The 16406-nt window shown below is 44.0% G+C and overlaps 1 protein-coding gene across 6 annotated transcripts in view; it reads left to right on the forward strand.

Annotated features, from left to right (window-relative positions):
• The window catches only part of LOC146817752 (uncharacterized), a 221216-nt gene that overhangs the window by 134876 nt on the left and 69934 nt on the right, over positions 1-16406 (forward strand). For 4 of the 6 annotated variants that reach the window (XR_014962584.1, XR_014962581.1, XR_014962582.1 and 1 more), the window contains one exon: positions 7078-7220. Coding sequence is in view for 1 of the 6 variants with exons in the window: in XM_085609234.1 (XP_085465360.1) it covers positions 7078-7175 (98 nt within the window). In the remaining 5 variants the exon portion in view is untranslated. The remainder of the gene's footprint in view (positions 1-7077; positions 7221-16406) is intronic. The other 2 variants (XR_014962583.1, XM_085609234.1) reach the window with 1 other exon arrangement.

Consider the following 16406-nt stretch of genomic DNA (forward strand, 5'->3'; position numbering starts at 1 on the left):
TCAGGACAGTGGTGAGCATGTATTTTGAAGTTAAACTGCCCGTAAAGTTATGGTGTAGTTCCTAGAGGCTCCAAAGTGGGAGGCAGGGGCTTCAAAGGTTAATGATTTGAAAACAAGCAATTGTAGGGTAGAGCAGCTTGGCAGTACATAGATACGCCTGGAGAATATCATTTTCTTTAGAGGGGCGACAGGGCAGTGAATGGGAGCCTGAGGCCGAGCAGTCAGAGACGTCCTGCAGCTGCTGGGGCTGGCATTCATCAGCCAGCCCCAGCAGCTGCAGGACGTCTCTGACTGCTCGCCTCACCACTGTCCTGAAGATGAACCCCAATAATTGGGTTCGGAACGCCGCTTGGGTCACCTTTTCTAATTGATTCTTAGACCCCTGTTGAATAGTTTCTATTACTTCAATCTGTTCTTAACCTTTCAGGTCCATGGTCAGTTCCTAAGACTCATACTAGTCATAATTTCTTTATGGGTATTTGCCTGGTTTGCCATCTGCAGCATTTACGGCTTCTAGGCTCACCTCAGCTCTGCCTTCTCCATTGGACTGTGTATTTGACTGCCATATGTGGACACCACCATTCTCAGACCTGACAAATCACATGGTGCCACGGTGTGTCACATGATATTGGCTCCCTTCACACAATCATCCAGTTGCAGAGAAGACAACCTGGAAACCAATGCATGGTGTGAGTTTCCAGCTCTTCTTTGGGGGCCCTGAACAGCCGATACCCATTAATGGGTGTGAAAATATCCCAAAAGGTCAGCAGCACCCTCAGCAACTTTTTATTAAGGGGAAAGATTGGTCAGGGGAGGGACAGAAGTGCCTGTTAAGTTGTTTTCTGCATGAGGCTCCTCCCCTTTCAAGGCCCTGCCCCTCCTCACACAGTGAAATAAGTCAACAGGTCTGACTCTTAGTTGTTTCAAACTGTGCAACCAAACTTGGATCCGCCTCACTTCTCAGGGATACTTTTTATATATTCCCAACTGTGATCATCAACAGTGGGGTAACAAAGGCCCCCGCAACTTCCACAGTGCGGGAGGGCCTGAGCTCGTGGGGGCCCCCTCAGAAATGTACCTTGGCCTGAAAGCTCCTGAGTGAGGCCCGAGTGGGGCCCTCTATGTCCTATGCAGGGAGGGTCCCTCAAGTTTAGTTACGCCACTGATCACCATCATGCCAAAACACTGAGAACAGATGGGCCCCCTACACAGATTTCCTGGGGCAGTACTCTTTCTGTTTGACTCTCCACAACACTAGACCCTGTGACTTGCTGGGCCAAGCTGTCCTCAAGGTGAGGTATGGCAAACACTGCTGTTTGCCCGTGAGCACTTAGAAACTTGCAACCCGCTGCTATAAATGCCATCTAGAATGAACAGAGCTCATAAATAGCAGTACCCAGTTCTAAGATGCAATAGGATTCAAAAGGAATTTTCTCCACGTGTATCAAGAAGCTGTCACAAATCCAGAGGCGGACACCTGTATATGGCGGTAACTTTTGTCAGTGCCAACTTTCACCATTGTTGTTGCAACAGTCAGCGCTTTATTGTGTAATTTGCCTTTGAACCTAGATAAAGTTGGGCACTTTATCTAATACTTCTATAGTAAGTAAGTAAGTTAAATCTATTGCATAGTTAATAAAAACCATTACAGAAATCGTGGAGCAGAAACACTCCACTCAATGTACATTGTTTCTGGCAGGGTACTTTAAAAAATGTTACAAGTCAGTAGTGATGATTAAAAAATAACCAATACCTGTGCTGTCAGGCATTGCCTAGTTCATTAAAAATATAAGTGCTTAAAATACCGTAATGTGAAAATAAACAAGTAACTAAAAACTTAAAATCACAAGTGCAATATTGTGCCTGGCAATTGACCGGTTTCACGGAGTCATAGTCTCTGTTAATTGGTTGATTCGTTAATTCTGCTGCTGGTGCGGGGACTTTATGTAATGAGCCCTTGGGCTATAACACTCCTAGTAACTTCTTCACATGATTTAAGAATTTCATACCCCGGAAAGCTAGAAGGATTTAGGCCCCGCTCAGCCAGGCGATGACTGCTTGTCTGCAGCTCTGGATTTGCAGTTGCAAACCTGGTGGCCTCAGTAATGTTCTACTTTGTTTTAGCAAAGATGGACAGGTGTAGTGTATGTGGGTGATTGATTCTTGCTTATATTCACATCAACAGCAGTTTGAATTTGTCGGGCAAATTTTCCAGGATGGTATAAGATCCTTTGAGTTGAATTGTCCAAAGCGATACATCATAAAATGATGTTTAGTGCCAGTGGGAAGTGAGTTGTCAGAAAGGTGTTGATGACTGGCCAAGCGTGGAGTTTCTTTGCGACTTGTCCAACAGTAGTGACTTGGATTTTGTCACAGCATTGCTTATCCTGGAAAAGGCAGTCCTTCCCATGGGCACAGCCCATGCTCCACTGATACCCAGGCCTTCAATTGCCAGATGTAAGTGGGATCCCCCATGATTTTTTTGTATTTGTTTTCCCATCTGTGGCTCTATCTCTAGCCAGCATAAGTTATTCAGTGACCCACTTACTGCCACGCGAAAAGACCAACAGAGCTTGACAAAACAATTCCAGTTTTGTATTTGTTGATTTTTAGCCCAAATTCCAGCCATACTGGAGGTGAAGAACTTGACTTGCACAAGAGAAAAACTGTTTTGTACACTTGTGTTTGTATCTCATTCAGCACTGTTGCCTCCTTGCTGTGCATAATGTCTGATCCATATGCCAATGCAAGCAGAAGCTTGGCTTCCATTGCTTTTAAAAGATGGGTACGTGAAGAGCAGTTATGATTTTTGTGTAACAGCATAAATGCAGGAATTAGGGACTCTGCTTTGGAATGTAAGGAGGCTAGGTGTTATAGCCAGAACAATAACATAAAAATTCAGTGGTAACACAGATTCACAGACCCTCTAGAGTTTCTCTGCAGGACTTAAACATTGGGGGAATGTCATTTGGTGCTATTGGTTTCATATATGAGTTGATCCCGGAGTATGACATAGTAGGAGAAAGTAGTTGGTGTTCTTTCTTGAATTAATTACATTATAACACTTAGGTCTTGATTTTGAGAGCTCAGGAGAGGGTTGAGATATTTACTGGAATTGATATATACCAACGCCATGGAAGGTATTTACAGGATACAGTAAATAACTCCTATTCTGATTTTTATGTTGCAAATTGGTCATGCAGAACTTGGGGCCAAATGTACTAACACTGGGAATAGTGATTTCGAAATTACGATTTTCTGTGAATCGCAATTAGGAAATTACAATTCTTAATGTATGAAACTTTTAATTTTAAAAGTTCCCAGTAGGTCGCAAATCTATCAACCTCATGAATATTATTGGAGTAGGGCACAGTTTGTGACCTATTAGGAGTGATAGCCGTCACAAGGATGGAGGCCTGCTGGCCTCAGCAGACCAACATGTCTGTAATTGCTTTTTAATAAAGCCATCCTTTTCTTTGGAATTGCAGCCCGTCTTCTGTTAAAGGAGATATTTAACATTCTTTTTATAAGATAAGGCAGTGGTCGATGGGACCACTGCATGCTGTTAAAATTTTCTTTTTTTTAACATTTCAAACAGAAAGAGGTCCCTCGGGGATCCCCTCCTGTTTGCAATGTCTTACCACTACCTTTCAGTAGTTGGTAAATAGTTAATGTTTTGGAACCCCAATTTGGCCGCAAAACATCTATACATACTTCTGCAAATCAGAGTTTGGTTTTGAAACATGCCCCTTCCAAATACAGATTTGCAAACTCAAATTGTAATTCTGTAGAATCTCAGTTTGGTGTTTGTACATAAAAAAAGCATTTTTGCAGTTGCAAACGGCCCGATTCCGCGAATTGGACTGATTGCGACTTCAAAAAAGCTTTGCACAGCTGGCCCTCTGTGCCTACCACATTGAATTCATATGTCTTTGTAATCAGTGCCCATTTTTTTCCCAGTAAATTTCAGTAGGTTTGACTCTCCAAAACTGATCTGTGGAAAATTGCTATCCGTAATTACTCCATGTGGAAAACTCTGTAAGGGTGAGAAAACCATCCAGTTTGCTCAGGGATTGGCATTCAACCTCAACCTTAGAATTGGGGCCCCAGGGCATATCAATAAATCAACTTCTTGCAGGCCCGTTTTGAGGTGGCTCGCATTCTGGACTCCTAATTCACTGGGATGTAATCAGACGTCCTCAATTGTCCAACTATTCTCTATATAGTGGGAGTGACAACACTGACCCTCGGTGGGACACCGAATAGAAGAGGAAAGATAATGGATCTTGAAGTTCCAATGATCATAAATAATGAATGATGATAACAGAAAGAATTAAAACCATATAACACGGCTTCTCATAATCCGTCTCATTGAGACAACATAATGACCAATACAATGGCATCAGAAGCAGCAGCACTTATAAGCGGGTTCCACCGCCTCACAAAATGGATAAATATAATTTAAAATCTGCACAGAAGCCACCGCAGTGTTGCCCCAGGGTGAAGGTTAAATTGATATTTGCTGAATAGATAGATGAACATGTTCCTCTATCCATAATTTGCAGTCAGCTGCTCTTGACGCCAGCATTTACAACCCAGAGAAGGCACAACCTGTCCTTTTCATATTTGGTGTTCAAAACATCCTTGTTATAGTTTTGACCTAAAGATTTTCTATCATGCCGGGCCAGGATCTTTTAATGAAACTGGCACCACATCTGACATTAAAAAGAATTGTTTCGTAACAACAAGTATCTTGCTAAGCTGAAGCAGTTGCAAATGTTGACTGCATCTTGAGAGTTTTATAGATTGCTATTCTCGATGTTAACTTGAAATTTGTAAGGTATAGGGATCATTTCATTAGAAAAAAGTGATTCAATTGACTAAACACGTCAGCTGAACACTGAGTTTCAATGATGGAGTGTGTGTGTGCGAAAATAATTATCTTTTTTGCAAACAAAAATAATTCAGATGTACAATTTTACTTAATTGAACCATATTTTTAGAAAGAAAGATTCTACAGTGATGATTTTCTTTAGATCACTTGTAAGACAGTTTGTTAGTGGGCTTAGAGTCTGCTAATTGCTTGCCAATGGTTGGCTTCATTGTCACTGTCATTTTTTCACTTCTCGTTTGGCAACACATGCAGCTGTCACTTCCTCTTCTTGTGTTTTGCTCTCCCCTGGAGCATGGCCCAAGTACTTGTGTCCTTCCACTCATGTTTTGGGAGCTACTTTTTTGTGTGTTTATTAATGCACTCCATAAGAGTGAATGTGTTTGCAGGCTGTCTCCCTGATGTCCTTCTTTGTGTTTAAGCAGCATACAGAGGGATTCCTTTTCACCTGTCTCCCTTCTGTACTCCCCCCTCTGTGTTTCTCCATTCATTCTGTTTGCCCCGACCGTGTTGGCTTGCTCACAATTGTCCATTCTCCTTGCTTACTCCCATTGTCTGTATTGCCTTGCTTCCTCCTCTCCTTCCTCATTGTCTGTGTTGCTTTGCTATCTACCACCCACCCCCCATTGTCTTTATGGATCTGCTCCCTGACACCCGTCTTCCCGTTGCCCGTGCTGCTGTACAGCATGGCTAAAAAACATTGACAAAGGCTCTCTCATTGTAGAGAGTTATTGGCTTTGCCAAAGCTTGTTAGACATGGTGTGAACTCAACATGAATAAGAGTACCCTGAAGGAAAACTGTATTGTTTTTCTGCTTCTCATTTTGTTTTATGTAAATGGACATGTACTACTTAAATAAAATGACAAAACAGCCTAATTCATTGATTAGCCTTGGCATTCCACGGCTGCCCTCCAAAAACATATCAGAAGGTAGAAGACAGGCTAGTGTTGTATTTTGAAAGAAGTTGGTGTAAAAGTCACTGCCTAACACATTATACATAGTTTAATATTTGTCTGTGTGCACATAATATTGTCAACTGACAGTTTTTCACAGAGCATATTTTAGATATGGCCACGTGGTCACATAGGCTGCCTCTGTATTGCTGTTGCCGTCCCCAAACATCTTTATACCTCCTGTAATTTAATCTGTCTGATTCAGGATTTTTATGAAGTACATAGTCCTGTAGTGCATGGAAGCATTAGTCCCTGGTTGTGAGTGAGCTGTATCAGTAAGATGTCGAATTTACTGCACATTTAATTTGGGGCATATTACCTCCTTCCAAGATGTAGCCTCAAATGATGCCATCCGGCCCCAAGGAGAAATTCATGTCACCTCTTGTAGCCCTTACCATAGCAAGGTGAAGATCTCAGTCACACTGAGGGGCTGAACACACTGGCCCATATTGTTTAGTGTATCCAGGAGGAGACGGGTTGAGAAGTTTCCCCTGCAGGGTCCCCTGGCCCCCTCCCATAGCGATTTGCGGCATCAGATCGACTATTGATAGTCAGACATTTCTGGACCTCCTGGGCACACCCAGAGGTGGTGACCTTTCTCAGGGAGGGACAGGTTTATAAGCCCAGATGACCTCCATTTAACCTTTTTTGTCTCTGCTCTTGTCTGTACCTACACATAGTAGCAATTTGAAGATCCGGCCACATTTCCTTCAGGTAAAGGCATTGGCTAGGTTGGGAAGTGGCCAAGGAGCCTGTAGCTTTAAGAAAATCCTACAAGTAGTTTGCTCAACTTAATTTTTTGACTTTAAGGTTAAGTTTAAAGGTCATTGATCGCCGAGTTGCTTTCTTGTTGAGGAATTTGAGACGAGAGTGTTTTTTTTTGTTTTCTCTGGAATAGATTGCATTATGCAGCCTGTACTTCTTGTCAATAATTGTGCTCTTAACAAAATGCGATTTTCTGTACTTGTTTATATGTATACAGAGTGCGAAAGATGTTTAAGATATGGGCATATTTGAGAAAATAATGTGGTCTCAAGTTTGAAAGGGTTTGCTATTTAGCACTATATGACCTCATACAGGGTGCCACGCTAATACGTTTTGTAGCAGTTTCTCACAGACTGAATTTGTTGATGTGTTTTCTGCCGTCCAATGTTCTTCTACGATTTTGAGACACATGACATGTTATGTTTTAATAAGGTGACCTCATTATTATTTTCATTTTCGCTATCCAGTCATGCTGAGGGCCTCCTTTGCAAGATGGTGGTGAAGGTATACCTGCAAGTCTCGACAGAGAGAGCAAGAAGCAGGCAAGGAGAGGCACGGAATGGAGGTAACAGCGTCCACACATGATGCAACAGCGGGTGCCTCGAGCACGGTGGGTAGAGGAACAAAGTCAGCAGTTCGCAAGTCATACATCGCCTACAAACAGCAGTCTACACACCTACTAATATAGGGCCAGATGTAGGTAAATTCAATTTAGTGAGTTCTTAATAGCGATTTTTACCGAATCGCTATTAAGGACTCGCTAAATTGAATGTAGGTAGGAATTGCAAAAATATTTGCAATTCCTTAATATTCCTTAATTGCGAATTGCAAATTGAGATTCGCAATCAAGGAATACCATCCCATTCATTCCTATGGGTCAAGAGGCCCATAGGAATGAATAGGATTTGCGCCCGCAATTTGAGAGTAACCAAGAGGCACTCGCAAATTACGGGCACAATTTCAAGGGTGCAAGGGTTCCAAAAGAACACCCTGTTGCACCCCTGAAATGTGCATTTGTGCACATGTGGCGCACATACATGCCCAAAGGGCATGAATGTGTACCACATGGCACTTTTAAACAAGCATTGTCATAGACAATAGGTCTCACTTTTGGGACCTTATAAGTATTTAGTTTTTCAGCACATTATCCTTGGTGCAACAACATCAGCTAAACCTTGTACCTTATAAGTGTTTAGATTGTTAAAGAGAAAATTGTCTGTACAGTGCAGCTAAGTGGTTCTGTGACCTCAGGCATCTTAGCTCTTCAAAAGAAAAGCAAAGAGAAAAATAAATTAAATTACGCTTACTGTCATGGTTTTTTTCCTCTCAGGCTGTGCCTCCTAGACATCAGATTGAATTCTGCCATTTGTAACTTAGACCTGGCATTGCTCGCAGCACCTGAATTCGACCCAAGGTTCAAAAGCCAGTTTCTGATGTGACAATTGATAGCCTTTCTACAACTAACAGGATGGTGTTTACAGACATACAAGATCCTTTCCCCCCAGCTGGGGTAAGTGGTAAGGCCAGACTTGTAAAACCAACAGCAAGTGGGGGAGGAGAGTGGTGACACAGGAGAGATGAAAAAGTAGAGGAATTGTGAGGCAGACAAGATGGGGAGAGAAGAGAGGGAGAGACAGACAGACGAGAGAGGCCAGAGAAAGAGATTCGAGCGAGGGCAAAAGGCAGCCGCGGTCGGTAGTAGGAGTTCCTGCAGGGCGGTGATGTGGGGAGGGGGAGGGGCAGGGTGGGGGGTAGTAAACTATGGATTACGGAGGTTTACAGGTAAGTAAACATATAAATTAATAAGACGAATTTCGTTGCGTGCACTGCATCGCATTTGGGGATGCAGTGCACGCAACGAAATTCGTTTTATTAATTTATATGTTTACTTACCTGTAAACCTCCGTAATCCATAGTTTACTACCCCCCACCCTGCCCCTCCCCCTCCCCACGTCACCGCCCTGCAGGAACTCCTACTACCGACCGCGGCTGGCAAAAGGGTGGGGACAGAAAATGAGACGAGTGCAATCGAGGAGCGAGAAAGAACAAGACAGCAAAAGTGAAAGCAGGGTTGCGCGCGCGCAACGGCAAGCACGCGAGCGGCAAAAGTGAAAGTAATTCAGGGTCCAGATGGCGCCTCGGGCGCTGAAAGCTGGCGGCTGCACACGCTTCTGCACGTAACAGCAAGCTGGTGGCTGGCTGCCTCTGGGTAGCACTTCCAAAACCCGCTTACTAAATGTCTCGCTTGAGACAGCGCATGCGCTGGCTCAGGCGAGACCTAAAAAGCAAAAAAGTGCTTTTTTAAAGGAAATCGCTAATTACCACCAACTTGAAGTTGTAATTCCTTAAGGCCAAAGTGCACTTTATTTGTGCTACTTACATTGCATTTAAGGAATCGTAATTTGCGATTCCTTAAATGCAATCGCAAAATACGGAATCACAATTTTTGCGATTCCTTATTTTGCGAGTAGGTTTAATCTTACCTACATTGCTGAAAGCCAAATTGCGATCGCAAAGGCTGAAATTTTGCGAATTTCGGCGTTTGCGGTCGCTATTTGTCTTCCTACATCTGGCCCATAGTCTGGTAATGGTGAATTGTTCCTTCAAGTACTTTCGGGAGACGCAGGCAGTCAATAAGAAACCATTAGTGAGTGCACTTGGATCGTCTCCTTTTTATATCGGGTGATTCAATTTATCAGTGAGAGCTGCTCAAGCACAGCATGTTATGTACCTACAGCCAGAAAGTTAGCTGTTTGAAGCCCAGTACTTTATCCTTATATGCCCAGTGACCTGAAACGGGACGGTGTACATTACTCACCTTACCAGACATTGTGTGTGGATGGAATCATCGCATGTTTACTCTGTAGCATGCACTTTATCGTAGCCCATGACACAAACATATTGGGCTAAATCCTGTGGCATCATTTATTGCTCTATTTCAAAGGGGGATTTCTAATGAGAGGAATGATCGCTACATGAGATGCTGCATCACTTGAGCATCTTGTCGCTGCGCGCATAAATGTTCTTAATTTGGCGCAGTTTCAATGAATCCATATCAGGTCAATTGTCTGGGAATGCTGGGAATGGGTAGGCTGTTTACATCTGAGCTCTAATGGGAACCAGCATTGCTGAACAGTCATATATAGCAAGCCAAGATTAATGTGCAGTACCTCCCTTTTTAAAGTTTCCCCCTTCCCCCTTTTAATTAATTGTTCGGTTTATGGAGTGGGAGTACGCTCGGACAATGTGCAAAGACACAATCGCTCTACTGTCCAAGATGCAGTCCTTTTCACTTGTGATGTCAGGGATATTTTCATGCCAGCAGTCACCTTCGGCAGAAGTGTTTAGCAGGCACGATGCAAGTGGATAGCAGGGCCCATTGTCCATCGGGAAGGGTCTGTTCTGTCCAGGCCGAGACATTCTTGGGTCTGATTTGTCAGCAACAGATTCAGGGGTCCAGGTCTGAGCAGGGAGAAGGGGGAGACATGTCATCCCATGGTCTCGCTAATGCGAAGGCATTCATGCACGGGTCACTGATCTACTCTTGGATAACATGACAGTCTCCTAATAATTATGAAGCAGAGGCACTGTTATGAAGGGAACTGTCAAAGGATTACATGGGTTAAATATCTACAGTGGAGACCCACATGTATCCCGTGTCAGGATAGCCTGGGCATGCGGGGCAATCAGGCAGATTTAATTGAAGATTTGGTCTGGCATGTCACTGGGGCGGTCCCCGAAGCCGCTCAATCAACTGTGTTTTATTTACACCCTCCATACACACTAAGTCAGGCTATCTGGAGCGGGACAACAGGAAGTCCCTCCTTCCTTTCTGCCCACCGGAATTGGGAGAAACACAAAGGCAAAACAAGGAGACCGGGCCCCTTTAGGAGGGAGATGCCGTGGGAGATTTGGAGTTTGGGATTGGCATGCAAAGTCCTCTCTTATGACAACATGGTGCGGTGGCAGGTCAGAGGTGTGTATCTCAGAAGGGCCCTTTCATCTTTTATTATGCCAACGGCCATGGGAGTTCAGTATATTTTCACTCTTACCTTGATAGATGAGATTCGGAGACACCTGTGTGCAGTGGGTCACTTTGGAGTTTTCTGCCAGATGAGAATGACATTTGCTAGCTAATGATAGGGATGGACTTAGTCATTGCAAGGCACTAGGGTGCACAATGGAAAACGCAGTACCAATCCAAGTGCATGTGTTCTGGTGGTGTACCACTACAGAATGAAGAAGAAGCAATAGCTGTAACATAGACAATGGGAGACAATTTAAACTCAAGCTCACCCCTTGTTACTGTTTAAGGGGCCTATCACTCGACTTCGAGCAGGTATGGTGCACTGCAGTTCATGAATTCGAATTTCGATGGGACAGTTCCCATCCTTTTTGAGTTTTGTGACTTAATTAGTACTGACATCTGCTATATACAGTGCTTTAAATGGAACTTTGACATAGGATCAAGATGGCTAAGACTCAGAAAGGATAGGCACCCAAGAGGTGATATAGCCTTCAGAATAACTACATCCAGGACAGACTTGCAAGACGTACAAATATAACAACATTAACAATAAAGGTAATGTGGGTTAAAGCACTCGGGAGCTCCACACGGTAAGACTGAAGCTCAGTAAGTTCCTCATCCACAATTACTTTTACAGATACTGACTGCAAATACCCACATATCAGATATACATGCAAAAGCAGGGTCTGGTGATGTTATAAATGTAACTCAAGGACAATAGTGTCAGTATACAAGAAACACCACCTAAGATGTCAGCTATGCCCACAGATCCTGGCAATCAAACGGGAACAGGCAAGGCAGTAACAGCAAGGGTGTAGAACTAAATACACAGCCACAGTAGAAAAGGAGCTAGCAAAGAGGAGTGCTTAACAGGAAAGAAGGAAACAAGGGCACACTTGGCAGAAAGAAAGTAACAAACATTCAAGGAAACTATAAGGAAGACAGCAAACTAGGGACTGAAACAGAGATAATGGGAAGAAGAGCAGCAGCAGGGACTTAGGAAATATAGGAGAGCAGATCCAATGGTGCATTAAACAGTACTAGTTTTGGAATCAAGGAAACAAGGGATAGGTAAGGATTAGGAGTCAAGATAGCACTGAAAACAAAATGCAGCAGACACAGAAAGAGGAAAAAACAAGTAGAAATAAACACTTTTCTCCTCATAACGCCGCCATCTTTTTAGCTCATTCCCAGGTTTACTAGATTTGGTAAATTTGGGAATGTATCAGAAACCATGGGAGTTGCATGAAAACACCCACCACAATGCCCATGGAACGCCTCCCTTGCGCAAAGTAATGCAACACAGTGATTTGCGCTGCTTTGCATTACTCCGTAATTTTTGAGCCATTCAAAACCACGGAAAGTGGCTTTGCGTGGCTTCAAAAATATTACTTAGACATATTTCTCCATGCCTTTGAAGCATGGTCTAAATATTTACTTATTCTTGCCAATGCCATTGCTATGGGAGTACCCATTCCTGATTCTTGGAAGGGTGCTGTAGTGCCCCCAATTTATAAAAAAGGCGACAGGAAGCAACCAGCTAATTATAGACCGATAAGCCTAATCTATTGCATACAAAAGGTTTTTAGCTGTTATGTGTTATCTAAAATCCAGGACTGGATTTATGCAAGTGATGCTTTGAGCCCTCTTCAAGCTGGATTCTGGAAAAGAATTTCCACCATCAACCAAGTCTTTTGCTTCATGTTAATTTATTGGAAGAAGGTAGTAATTGGCAGAGTCAATCCTTACGTTGCCTTTGTCGATTTAAAATGAATGTATGACGGTACAACGCATTCTTTTGCAATTCATGCCTTTACCACTCATGCATTACAATGCGAATGCCTATACCACGCAAAGCCTTTACCATGTATTTTTTATAACGAATATGCCTTTACTACGCATGCCTTTCCAACGAATTTTGTTGTAAAGGCATGTATGGTAAAGGCATATGTGAGGTAAAGGGTTTCCCAGACCCCTGCCCTCAAACCGGTCCCCGGCGCACCCTAGCCCCCATCCATTGTTAAATTACCCAACCCCTGCCCTGATCCCTAAAACTACACCCTGCAATTGTGTGTCTTTTGCTTTCTAGCCCTAAGTGCGCCAGGTATGCTCAGACATGAGTCCTGGGCTCACTGTGCCACTGGAATCAAGCTATCCTGGCAGAAGAGGGGTGAAACCCCGAAACCGGTCCTAGGATGCTTGTTTCCGGTCCAGGGAGGACCTGGCTTAGCAGTTCGGGCTGGTCTGTTCCCATGAGGCACAGGGTCAAGACTGATTTGCATATAGCCAGGTCTGAACTGAGTTGGCATGGTGAGCAAAAGAATGATGGATTTAACCCAGATCTCTTGACTGGGGGTGAATGTTTTGATTTGTTCTGCATTCCGTCCATCAATTGTGTGTCTTTTGCTTTCTCACCCTAAGTGCTCCAGGTATGCTCAGACGTGAGTCCTGGGCTCACTGTGCCACTGGAATCAAGCTATCCTGGCTGAAGAGGGGTGAAATCCCGAAACCGGTCCTAGGATGCTTGTTTCCGGTCCAGGGAGGGCCTGGCTTGGCAGTTCGGGCTAGACTGTTCCCATGAGGCACAGGGTCAAGGCTGATTTGCATATAGCCAGGTCTAAACTGTGGTGGCATGGTGAGCAAATGAATGATGGATTTAACCCAGATCTCTTGACTGGGGGTGAATGTTTTGATTTGTTCTGCATTCCGTCCATCAATTGTGTGTCTTTTGCTTTCTCGCCCTAAGTGCGCCAGGTATGCTCAGACGTGAGTCCTGGGCTCACTGTGCAACTGGAATCCAGCTATCCTGGCTGAAGAGGGGTGAAACCCCGAAACCGGTCCTAGGATGCTTGTTTCCGGTCCAGGGAGGACCTGGCTTGGCAGTTCAGGCTGGACTGTTCCCATGAGGCACAGGGTCAAGACTGATTTGCATATAGCCAGGTCTAAACTGGGGTGGCATGGTGAGCAAAAGAATGATGGATTTAAGCCAGATCTCTTGACTGGGGGTGAATGTTTTGATTTGTTCTGCATTCCGTCCATCAATTGTGTGTCTTTTGCTAAAACTACAGCCCAGCATACCCCCTAGCACCCAGCCCTTTTTAGATATACCCGATCCCTGCCCTAAGTCCTAAAACTAGACCCCAACGTGAGCCCCCTCCAGTCCCCAGCCTTTTTTAAAAATACCCGTCCCCTCAGGAATTAAAAAAAAAACAAGCACCTCATTCTAAAACCCTAAATCCATACCCCGCCCCAGGACCAATCCCCCTTACCGCTACTGGACGATTGTATTGCATTGTATCAGAGATTTATATAGCGCAAAAACTGTCACCCTACGGGTATCCTGGCGCTGCGACTTACCAAGATTGTACTGGCAAAACATATAACCTATTTGCGTATTTAGAGAGCTCATTTTACTCATCCCTAGGGAAGAGCCAGGTCTTTAAGCTTTTTCTGAAAGGAAGTAGAGAATTCATTTGTCTAATATTCAGGGGCAGATCATTCCAAAGACGTGAGGCCGCTACCCCAAATGCTCTGCCCCCCCATCCTGGTCTCCTTAAATCTAGTGGTGGTTAACAGACTTGCACTGGAAGAGCGAAGATTTCTCCCAGGATTATACCAGGTGAGTTTCTCCTGCATAGGCAGGGGGCTCAGACCATGTACTGCTCTGAACACAATACAGAGAGACTTGAATTGAATTCTCTCCTTGATGGGTAGCCAATGTAGGTCCTTTAAAGCCGCCGTCGTTGAAGACCTACGCTGCCTGTTTAACACCAGTTTTACTGCTATGGACTGGATTCTCTGCAGCTTCTGTACTACTGATTGCGGTGCTCCCAGATACAGAGAGTTGCAGTAGTCCAGTCTACTCAAAATTATACTCCTCACTACGAGAGGTCTAGTGACGCTAGGCAGTAGTGGGAGAATCTGGCATAGCGCTCTTAACAAGGAGAAACAAATACTGACGTTTTATTGGCTTGTGACTCCATTTGAAGGTTATCGTCCACTAAGACCCCTAGGTTACGTACTGTTCTTACTGGAACCAGTGGTTTGTCCTTAGGGGTGAGTCTGAACTCCAGCGGCAGGTGCCGAGACATTTTAGCCGTGGAGCAGTACACAACCTCCGTTTTTCCTCCATTGAATTGCAGGGAGTTTGTCCTAAGCCAATTAGAGGTCTGTTGCATACACTCCTGAAATGTGTCCATGGTAACTGCTTGATTTCCTTCCATGGAAAATACCAGTTGGGTGTCGTCCGCATAGTTGACTAGATCAATTCCAAAAGACTTGATAATAGGGATCAAAGGGCGCAAGTAGATGTTAAATAGAATGGGGCTTATTGCAGAGCCCTGTTGCACCCCGTGGTGCACCGGGGTCTTTTTGGATGTGAACGGTGAAATGGACACTACCTGTTGTCTACCCGTCAAGTATGATTGCAGCCACTTCAGTGCCTGTCCTTTCACTCCTATGTTTTCTAGTCTTTTCAGCAGTATTATGTGATTCAGCGTGTCGAACGCGGCTATATGAGTCAGCTCTTCTGAGGCGAGGTGCGGCACAGGTCATCAAGAGGAAGCGGAAAGGGTCACTCCGTTTCCTCTAAAGTAGCCGATAGCTTTCACCATGCTCGTGCCTTTAACACCGTTACCAGCATATGCCCTTACCACCACTGCAACGTATATGCATTTACCATTTATACCTTCACAACGTTAATTCGTTGTAAAGGCATATGCTCTGTAAAAAAATGTGTGGTAATGATTATGCGTGGTAACAGTGCATGCATTGTAACATATGCGTGGTAAAGGTACTGCATGGTTACAGCCGCGTTGTAATGGCTGTTGACCCTTTAAAATCTGCTTTTGACTTGGTCCCCTGCCCAAAACTATTGCAAGTACTCAATGATATGGGCATGCTTCCTGGCATTCTGCCCCTAGTAATACGACTTCATGAAAATAATTACGCCAGAATCCTCTGGGACAATCAGGCCCAGATGAATGAAAAAAATCCCAGTTTCTAAAGGCATTCATCAGGGCTGCACATTGGTTCCAAACCTGTTCTTGTTATATTTAAATTACATTGCACACTTTTTAACCGCGATTCATATTGATGCACCTACGTTAGTGTGGTATTTCCCCATGTAGTTATATACATTAGCAATGTATTCATATGTATTAGCAAGCTCTTACTGTTGTGGAATGTTAAGAAGCTGTAATCTAGAATGTCGGAGTGCTTGGGACTGGTTGCCTAGTGCTCTCTCTCAGTTGCTGTTGGGTGTCCTGTGGATGAGACCTTTATATAAGCTGTTACTTGAATAATGAAGATTGCATCTCAAACTACCGGTTCATGGTATTGCTCACACTGGCGACGAGCGGGAACTCAACCCATGGTCCACGCTTCTCCTCAAAAGAATGAAGAATCAAGGTCTCAACACAACCAAGCTGTTTCTTGCTGAGCTTGTTCAGGATATTCCCTTTAATCCTGACATCGACTCTTGCATAGACTGCCTCATTGTGTAACTAATTTCGTAAGCTTCAACGCACGCAGCACAACTTTTCAACTCTATTTCAAAAAGACTTCTCACTCAATCAAAAGTCGACACGCTTAAGCGCAACTACAGCTACCTTTAATTTGAAACACCTCTGACACAGCTAGAACTCATTATGCTCAAGTGCAACAACAATTATTTTTAAAAAACAACACGTTGTTACCGGTGCGCGCTGATTTCTTCCACTCTCGCGCTCACATCACGCTTCGACTCCATTGTTGGCTTCAGAGATCAGT

The sequence above is a fragment of the Triturus cristatus genome, chromosome 6 (genome assembly GCF_964204655.1).
Source record: "Triturus cristatus chromosome 6, aTriCri1.1, whole genome shotgun sequence".
Taxonomy (NCBI): domain Eukaryota; kingdom Metazoa; phylum Chordata; class Amphibia; order Caudata; family Salamandridae; genus Triturus; species Triturus cristatus.